This window comes from Sinocyclocheilus rhinocerous, unplaced genomic scaffold (assembly GCF_001515625.1).
Source record: "Sinocyclocheilus rhinocerous isolate Xijiao unplaced genomic scaffold, SAMN03320098_v1.1 scaffold605, whole genome shotgun sequence".
Taxonomy (NCBI): domain Eukaryota; kingdom Metazoa; phylum Chordata; class Actinopteri; order Cypriniformes; family Cyprinidae; genus Sinocyclocheilus; species Sinocyclocheilus rhinocerous.
Genome location: NW_015661612.1, coordinates 707,910 through 718,227, shown reverse-complemented (window position 1 = coordinate 718,227; position 10,318 = coordinate 707,910). Strand labels below are relative to the sequence as shown.

At 37.8% G+C, this 10,318-nt stretch overlaps 1 protein-coding gene across 1 annotated transcript in view; it reads left to right on the top strand.

The window, feature by feature from the left end:
* LOC107726457 (SAM and SH3 domain-containing protein 1-like) overlaps positions 1-10,318 on the top strand; it is a 60,714-nt gene that overhangs the window by 29,964 nt on the left and 20,432 nt on the right. The window contains exons 3-6 of the mRNA XM_016536044.1: positions 2,377-2,427; positions 2,648-2,697; positions 8,900-8,937; positions 9,218-9,304. Coding sequence (XP_016391530.1) covers positions 2,377-2,427; positions 2,648-2,697; positions 8,900-8,937; positions 9,218-9,304 — 226 coding nt within the window. The remainder of the gene's footprint in view (positions 1-2,376; positions 2,428-2,647; positions 2,698-8,899; positions 8,938-9,217; positions 9,305-10,318) is intronic.

Genomic DNA, 10,318 nt, shown 5'->3' with positions numbered 1-10,318 from the left:
TTTTTTTTTTTTACTGTTGATGCTCACTGTCACACAAACGCAGATGTGTGGAGGTCATTGCACAAGCAGAAGTCTTGGTTTTGAGAAGTGGGCAGTGAGCAGTGAGAATGAGCAAGCAGTGATACAGAGTGTGTACTGGAAACAAAATGGATGTTCCCATCAGCCTCCACTGAGGGTATCAGAGTGGCTGATAAGACATACAATCCTTCAGGGTTGCTAAAAAAAATAATAATAAAAGAACCAGCTCAACCTCTGCCCAACTAGGCCATTCTGCCAGGACACTTACCAGACCTGTCGCTTCAAGACCACGGCCAGTAAAATAGCAAACAAACAACTTGGGGTGGCAAGATTCCTACACAATGAGGTTACATGTGAAGTGCAAGTTCTTCTTGATTTACAGGCTTATTACCCCTCTAAAAATATTTGAATTTGAACTTAAGACAGTTGACAACATTTTTTTTCCATCAAAGATACAATGTACAGTCATGGCCAAAAATATCGGCACCCTTGGTAAATATGATCAAAGAAGGCTGTGAAAATTAATCTGCATTGTTAATCCTTTTGATCTTTTATTTAAAAAATTCACAAAAATCTAACCTTTCATTGGATAATAATAATTTAAAATGGGGGGAAATATCATTATGAAATAAAATGTTACGAAACTGCCTGGAAGAGGACGTGTGTCTATATCGTCCTAATGCACGGTGAGGAGGAGAGTTTGAGTGGCTAAAGACTCTCCAAGGACCACAGCTGGAGAATTGCAGAAAATAGTTGAGTCTCAGGGTCAGAAAACCTTAAAAAAAAATTGTCAAACAGCACCTACACCACCACATGTTGTTTGGGAGGGTTTCAAGAAGAATTCTCCTAGCTCATCCAAAAACAAACTCCAGCATATTCTGTTGTCAGACACGACTGGAACTTCAAATGGGACTGGCTTCTATGGTCAGATGAAACTAAAAAATTAGCTTTTTAGCAGCAAACACTCAAGATGGGTTTGGTGAACACATGGATAAAAAGTACCCCATGTGTACAATGAAATATACTGCTGTATTTTTAATGTTGTGGGCCTATATTTCTGCTGGAGGTCCTGGACATCTTGTTTAGACACATGGCATCATGGATTCTATCAAATACAAACAGTGAAAAAATCAATAAGTGACTGACTCTGTTAGAAATCTTATAATGGGCCATGTTTGGATCTTCCAACCGTGCAATAATCCAAACACAAACCTCAAAAACAACACAAAAATGGTCACCGAGGAACAAAACCAAGTTTCTGCTATGGCCATTCCAGTCCCCTGACCTGAACCCTATAGAAATGAGTGTGGTGAACTGAAGAGAAGAAGCACCAACATGGAGCTGGGAATCTGAAGGGTCTGGGGAGATTCTGGATGAAGGATCACTGGGCACAAAACCAAGCTTCTGCTATGGCCAATCCAGTCCTCTGACCTGAACCCTATAGAAAATGAGTGTGGTGAACTGAAGAGGAGAAGCACCATCATGGAGCTGGGAATCTGAAGGGTCTGGAGTGATTCTGGATGAAGGAATGGTCTCTGATCTCTTGTCAGGTGTTCTCTAACCTCATCAGGCTTTATAGGAGAAAATTTAGAGCTGTTAAACTGGCAAATTGAGGTTTCAAAAAGTATTGAATAAAAGGGTGCTGTTAATTGTGGCCAATGTGTATTAGAGAAAAACATTTATTTCATAATATTTCCCCCCATTTTAAATTCTTATTATCCAATGAAAGGTTAGATTTTTGTGAATTTTTTTAATAAAAGATCAAAAGGATTAACAATGCAGATTAATTTTCACAGCCTTCTTTGATCATATTTACCAAGGGTGCCGATATTTTTGGCCATGACTGTATGTCTCATTAAAGATTACATATTTTGAGAACAATTTAAATTGTTTTTATAATATTTTATTTATTTTGGCATGTATAAAGTAGAAAAAACTCTTAAACTTAGACCAAATATAATTGTAACCAAAAGATACCTCAAAAAGATTTCAGTGAACCTGATTAAGATGCATATCAATGTTTTCCAGTCCTCAGATTATTTTGGTGTTATATTTTGTCTATGTTGCTTATATGGTAAGGTGTTGATTGACAGTGTTGGCTTGTACGAGAGTTCATATGTGTTGTATTTCCAGGAAGTTTAGTTCATTCCACATGTTCATTTTTTTTTGCTCTCTTGAGCAACTGCACAGGACAGGCAGGTTCAGTGAACCTCAGGTGATGTGTGCGCAGGGGGCAGAGGGTGTGGCATTCTTAATCACAAAACAAGCTCTTGGCATATGGGTGTGTGGCCCTGTATTAGTGGCAGTGTGTGTTTGTGTGTCCTTGTTCCTAGCCCTCTCTTTATGTGTGTTTCACAGGAAAAAGCAGACACCAGCTTCAACTCATCACAGCTATGCTCAGACATCCAGGTCAGTCGACCCACAATGCTGTGCATATCTGTTTTCAGACATTCACACACCTGCAGTCATCATCATAACTCACTGTTTCAACACAACACACTTTCATTCACAATGTCTCAGTGATAAATCAGCTGACTGCATGCTCAGATTACAGTGATTTGTGTATTATCAGTGATTAAAATCAGTGTGTGATTGCCGTAATTAACCGCAGTGTTGTCTGTGTACACAGGAATCATTTGACATCAGCAGTGAGGTGTCCACTCCAGAGACTGAGAGAAAGTAAGAAAATCTCAATGCACTCAATAATGTGTAGTAGCTGGTTGTGTCTCAAAAGGCGTGGAAACACTTTTTCAAAGGTAAACAATACTAATGAATCAGACCCAGGATAGTTTTTAATATCTAAACCATAAGCTTAATGGTTTACCCAAACCTAAAGGATAATTTGCAGGCTGTCTGACTTGAATGTGACTGCTGACCTCTCAGATATATGATCACACACATCAGGTCTGCTCTCCATCCCCTATCTACTCCTGAATGTAAGTGTGTGTGTGTATATGAACGGGTGTGAATTCCTTCGTTTTACTTCTTCACATCTTGGTGCTTCCAGGCTTCCTTCCTTCCGACCATTGTTCTTAGATGTTTAAGATGAAACTCGCTGATTAGAGAGAGGAAGAAAGAAATTCAGAGTTAAGTGAGACTCTGTGAGTTTATAGTACACAAGGGTGTTAGTCAAGCTGACTAAACGAGCTTTATTTAGCATTATTGCTTAAATAAACCTAACCCGATACACATGACATCATCTGTGCCCACACAATTGTGTAATTGTCAAAGGGTCAGTTTGCTTAATTTAAAATTTATTAGTCATGTCGTGAATTTCAGAATACTAGAGTTTTTGTGAAGATGAGGACTTTGAATGATGTCAGTGCACAAACAGCGTTGTGTCTCCATGCATCTTGTCCGTGTTGATGGTTTGCTCCTGTGGGGATGAGCAGTCCACGTGCCATGGGAAAGATTAAATTCTACTGCTGTCATCCACAAGCGAGAAGTAGAATGCTTAGATAAATGTAAAACATATGGAGCTGACACATCTTTCATCATTTATATGTCTCTGCGGTCCTGTGCACATGTGGCTGGGTTTGACTGGTATTCTGCTTTGTGATGGCTGTGAAACTAGCTTTGATTGACAAAAGCAACTTTTTTCGATTTTTTTAATTTTCAATCAATATTTATATTTAATAACATTAGCTAGTTGATTTAACTCTTTAATCTGTTTGTTTGAATGGTCTGATATAATCTTATATATATAAGAACAGTGGAAATTAAATAACATTGTAGCCCACTGACTTCCATTGTATGGACCAAAAAAAAGTTTTTTTTTTTTTTTCAAAATGTCGTCTTTTATGCCTCTGCCCCTTTAAAGTCAGCATAAAATGAAAATTCATCCTATCTGTTTTATAAATGCATATTATAGATTTTCTTGTGAACAATTCAGCCGTGCACACTGGGCCTTCCGGGAAAAACAGGTTTCTCTCTGGTGACATTTACAGGATTTCTACAATCATTTAGTCCGCTTAAACCTACTCCTGCAAGCTCAGTTTCACCTGCCTTCACTTTTGAGAGCATCACCCACATTTTAAAATCCAGTCAACAACCGATACATAGAACCAAGATCTGATGCTGCTTCTGTTTCATTGTGACTTTAAGTATTCTGTGAGAGCAGCTTTTATTCTTTCCGCCTTGACGTCTAAGCAGAAGCAATATGTTAGATGTTTGTCATATAGTTCAAATCGTAATTACAATATTTGTCATAATCGCAATAGGATTTTATGCAGCCCTGTTTCATATCCTATTCTTTAGAATTGTCTGTGACATTATCAGCACAGTGCCATACCGGACAAAACAGTCTTTGCCAGATTACCCCGACTTCCTGTCTGTATGATTAGAAGAAGCCTTGGCCTCCAGAAAGGCTGTTCATGCTGAACAGCAGAGAACCCGATGACAGTGAGAGACACGTGCGTGTGTGCGCGTGTGTGTGTGTGTGTGTGTTTAGAAGCCCCTTCATTCTTATGTTGGCAGTCTTCCTCCAAATACACATTACTGTTCAAAAGTTCAAGTAAGTTTTTATTTTATTTTATTTCTTTTAAAGAAATGAATCCTTTTATTCCACAAGGGCACATTAAATTGATCAAAAATTTACACTAAAGACCTTTGTGATGTTACAAAATGTTTCTATTTCAAATATATTGTTATTTTGAAATTTCTATTAATCAAAGAATCCTAAAAAAATAACTGTTTCCACAAAAATATTAAGTTATAATATAATAACACTGTTATTAAAAAAAATTGTTTCAACATTAATAATAAGAATTTATGTAGCTTTTAACCTGCTTTTTACTGAATTCTAGGTGGTAGAAATGTAACAGGACACCGAGAAAATGGACGTGTTTGAGTGTGTGTGACTTTAAGGAAATCCCTCAAGCTCCATTTACCATGACCTCTAGTCAAGGTCATTTCCTGGATGCTTCCTTTGCGATCTTTATATATGTGTTTTTGTGCTCAATCGTATATGTGTTCTGAACTCTAAAGCCAGGTGTAAGGAAGCAAACCAACCAATCACAGGACACCAGGTGCACCCTGGGATAGAAGTGTTCCTCTTCATCGGCAGTTTGACTAGAGCGAAGAGGAAGTCAGCCCACTCCCAGCTCTGAAAGAGCAGTGAACATACATCACTGTAGTGATACATCACTGATGAGAACAACATCATGTTCCTCTTAATTCAATAGTGAAGACATGCTTGCATAGTAATATGACTGATCTCACTCTTTGGAAGGCCAGTTCTGATAATATGCATAACATAAGACATAAGGCAAGCTGGCTACATTCACAGAAACAGAACACAGTTGTCTGTGATTTTAAATAAAAGCTAATTATGGTTTTGTTCATACCATTTTGTTCAGTTTGTAAAGGAAATTGACAACCATATTCCATAAACAAAGTGACTCCTTTAAACATTGAAGACTCACAACTGAATTTTGGGAGCAAATTTGGTTGATTGGTATGTACCTATGATTTAAACAAGCACACTTAAAGGTGCGCTAGGCGTTTTTTGTCGATGTTGATATCAGCGATGTTGATATTTGAAAGCACCAAAACAAACACGCCCATACCCCAACAGGACCTCGCCCCTATTTTGATAACTCCGCCCCACACGTACGTTCACAACCCTGGCAGTGATGATGGCGGAATCTGCTATGCCTTGCGGCCGCAGCATATTCAAGCAAAAGCCAACACAGAAAAGTTGTGTGAAAAAGCAAAATCAACGTAACTCGCCAATCAAGAAGAAACAAAGCAACCTTGGCATCTGATTCCCTTCCCGCTCCTTGAGTTCTCTCCACCGCTGGAAGCTGTTCCGATATTTACGCGGGTCCTACCTCTTGCCTGATTGTAACCCTTCTTTTTAATGTTTTGTTCCTCCGAAATCTTCCTCTTTTTTTTTATTTTATTTTTTTATCTGCCATCTCTCGCTATCTATAGTCAATTTGCTAATATCCGTCCTGTGCACTCACTAAGTGCTCTCTTCTCCCTATCATTATTAGACATGTCCCTTATTGCTGATTGGCTGCAAGTGTGTTTTGGGACTCGGTCCGACACTGTGGTCAAAAGCGTTTTTCAAAAATCGCTTAGTGCACCTTTAATGGGATATTCTTTGCTAGGGCTGCACGAATTATAACACTGAAACATGCATTTATTTAATCAACTTTATTTTGATTCATCTTGCAGCCCAATTATCAATATTAAGGCTATTCTCTCTCAGGTTATTAAAATTGGTCAAACTTAGAGGTTTATGTATAGTAGGAGAGGGAGTCAGAACACTAAAGTGGGTTGAATCCGTTTTTAATTGCATATCTGAGTGGTTGAAAACAGCAAATGCTGCCCAAAAGTTTCAAATTGACCAAAAAAAAAATCATTTTATTCTCAAAGACGTGGTTACTGTCTGTTACTAAGGTTACAAGAAATTATTCAACCCAAACAATTTGTGTTGCATCTCTTAGTAAATACAGTTGTCGATCCCAAACATGCTACATATTAAATTGAAGGACACAGTTGAAGCTTGTGGAGAAAGTAAATATTCCAGTGTGAAGTGTTCTTCCATCACATTCTCCAAATAACAATCTCAGCAAGCCAGGGATTCCTCTGTTTCAGAGATAGTGGACATGACAGTCACTCGCAGTGAAGGAATTCCGCTAGCAGGGCTTTATATTCTGCTAGACATACACCAGTAAAGACACAAGACACCCTGTGAAATGAAAGAAAGAAACTGACAGACTGTAACACGTTTTTATTGTATGCTGGTCACACTGTGCTTGCACACATACAACTCTGTCAATAGCAGAAATCCTGAATGGAGCCTAATTTACTGAGCTGCTCTTCAATAGGGCCTTTTTAGCATGGGATGCAGTTGGCATACAAGCAGGAGACTCCCTTTGGATTCTGTGTGAGGTGAATGAGAGGTTAAACGGAGAAAGTTTGTGTTGCCATGGCAGCATAATGATATGATAATTCAGGGAGGCCTCCGTCATGCCTTGTGTCTCAAACACACACTTGAGTAAAAGAGCAGAGTTGATGTCTTTATTTGGTCAGAGTGCAGTGGATGTCCTGAAATATGCAAGAATCTGTGTTTTTAACACGAGCACATTTTCACAGTCCTTGTAATGACATGTAACATCTGACCTGACACTAAACACACACACACTGTCCTCATGAGTGTGTGTAGATACTGATAGCTTTAGCAGTGAGTATGTCATAGATGTATTTTGGACACATGGACAGCAGATGTAAAGCATACACGCATGCACCCATGATGATTTAAGCACAAGTGTGACTGTCTTCCTGTGGAGAAAACCAGACCGGTGCACGAAAGTGTATGTTAGTGTATGCTTACATGCCTGTGTCAGTGTTTACATTAGTGTACACTAGATTGAGATTGTTTTGTTAACCCAAGGATGAGTGAGAGAATCCATTTTCAAATAAGAAAACCACAACACATACACTTGCGTACTTGCATTTATGTCCCCATCTGTACAACAAACACATTTGAGGCAGTTTTCGTCTCCCTCTGTATTTTGGGTTTTGTTGAAAGTTGACTCAGTTCAGATGCTTCCTCTCACTGGCAGTTAACACATGGCCCAGTTTCGCACAGCATTTTACAACCGACTGTTTGACAAAGTCAACATGATCCATGTCACTTGACAAATGGGAATGTAAACCCTGGATATTTTCTCAAGTCAGGATGGGGTGCCCAGTCGTTCTGTATTTAAAAAAAAAAGGCTAAATACGGTTTTGACTCCAAACATTTTTTTCTCCTCATACACTACTTTTCAAATGTTTTGGGCCAGTAAACAAAAAGGTATCGTTAGGTCCACAAAAATGTTAAGCAACATAACTCTTTTCAACATTAATAATAATATTAATTGTTTATTTATTATTATACAAATGCCAAATAGGCATATTAGAATGATTTCTGACAGAAGCAATGGCGGCTGAAAATTCAGCTTTGCCATCACAGGACAAAAGTGCATTTTGACATGTTAAAGCAGAAAACATATTTTAAAATTGTAATATTATTTCACAACATTACTGTTTTTATTCTATTTTTGATCAAATAAATGCAGCCTTGCCGAGTATGAGACAAAGACACAGACACCAAATTGTTGAACGGCTGTGTACATGCATTTTTGTAAATGTAATAAAATGTAATCAATACATTAATTGGTGTGCAGACAAGAGTTTAGCCCCTTTAAAGCATGACATCTACACACATTCCAACAAATATGTTTGTCCATCACGATTAGTTGCTCAGGTAACTCATCGACTAACTGATTTAGAAATTAGTATATAAGAGTTTGTTTAAAGTGGTTTAGAGAAACAGCTTTCAAAGGTGATGTGTCTGTGTTAGAGTAGGATGTAATTAGGCCAAATTTGTTTTGTCAGTATCAATATGTAATCTGTGGATCCTTAGTGCACTATGTTAATCCTTTGACTCCGTAAATGAGTGCTGGGGTGTGTTAGATTTTTGTTATTTTAGTATTTTCCAAGGGCACTGTGCTTCAGAGGAGTGGAAATATAAACAGGCAGTGTCTGTCCTGCGGTGGCTCTTGTTCCCTTTTACTCCCTCTCTCACTTTCTGTCTTCCTCATCTTGTTTCGCTGCATCTCCAGAGCGTCTCATCTGTGCCCTGTGAGCCTCAGGAGCCTGACATATGTTCTGTGAACAGCACCACACTGCCCTCTACTGCCTCAAATCATAGAAATCTCTCTATACATTTGGTTAACACAAATCCAGTCGCCACTCGTACATACATACTACCTGTCTGCCAGTAGGAGATAAGGCCGTATATGAGAAATGTAATGTTCAGTGCTGAGGTGTTGAAGCGTTTTATTGTACATGTCCTAATTCCATTCTTTTCTATATTTTTCATCAGAATTCCTCTGCACAAATCCAGCTCTGAAGATGGATCAGGTTTGTGTTTCATTATGAAAACTGTTCAGCTATTATTATGATGTTCTGGTGGTTTTGAGGAAATTACATTGGAATTATTTGGTGTTATACCAGACTGGAATGTTCTGTTGACAGGGTTCACACTGTAAACACTAGATGGGCAGACGTGTAGATGTTAGATAATAGATGTAGAGTCAGTTCTTTTTGTAAAGTGTTAAATTTAGGTATTTCAGAGTGTATGTTTGTACAAAAGTTAATGAGTTTGATGGCCCTGATGGCTTTCTCCTCTCTTCACATACAGGAAAATGGGACAACAAGAAGAAAAACAAATCCTTCTGGCAGAACTTTCGAAAGTCACAGAAAGGGGTCACAAGGCAAACGTCAAAAGGTAATAAAAACAAACTCAATCTGTTTTCTCATGTTTCCTCCCTTTATAACTCTTTGCTCACTTGTTTTTATTGTTCAGAGACACTATATGAGAGAAGAGATGGCCCACTCATAGAAATAAGAATGGAAGAAATAACACTAAATATTGTGGCTGTAGTTCCATCTTTCACTTAACCCTTGTGCGACCTTTTGGACATTTTTGTCATTTTCAGTTTTGTTTTTTTTGATAATTTTGCCTGTGTTATTGCCAACCGCATACATTTTGGCACAGATGTGTATTTTTATTGGAATTTTACTATTTCACTTCAATTTCCTTTAATAAATATGTTTTGCACTAGGTACAAAAAATTGTTTCTCTCAGGGCCTTAAGGACAAAAATGTCCCCATTGAAACCCATTAAAATTGCTATTTTTAATCGCAGTGCCATTTAACTGTAAAATGATGCAATTTTTGTTAATAGGCTTTCATTCTGTTGGCAAGGCTTTAAAATTTTATTTTTTACTTTTTTTTACCAGATGGTGCCATTTTTTCAGGTTTGGCCTATAAAGCAAATACTGGCTTTATTGCTGTTTTCTGCTTCTGCAAATTATAGAGCCGATTGGTTAATAAATGCAGCTATAATTGTGTGGGTGTGTTGGTATAGATGTCAGAGTGTGGTTTGTGTGTCATAAAAAAAAATTGTGTGTGTGTTCTTGTAAAATTTGAGAGAGAAAAACTCTACTGCAAATCACAAATCCAACCACTGTGTGCACCAGCGGAGTTTTGCTGGCATCTAATGGGGAAAATTTGGTACTGCGCCCAAACAAAATCTTACTGAAAGCTCATTTTTTGAGATATCAACATCAAATTTGGAACACAACTTGTTTAGATGTATGCCTTTGATTTTCTTGCAGTTTTAGAGTAAAACATGTTTTGGATAATATATATTTCATATAACATTTTAAAATAGTATTTTTTTTTATACACACAGACACACACACACACATATATATATATATATATTTGTGTGTGTGTG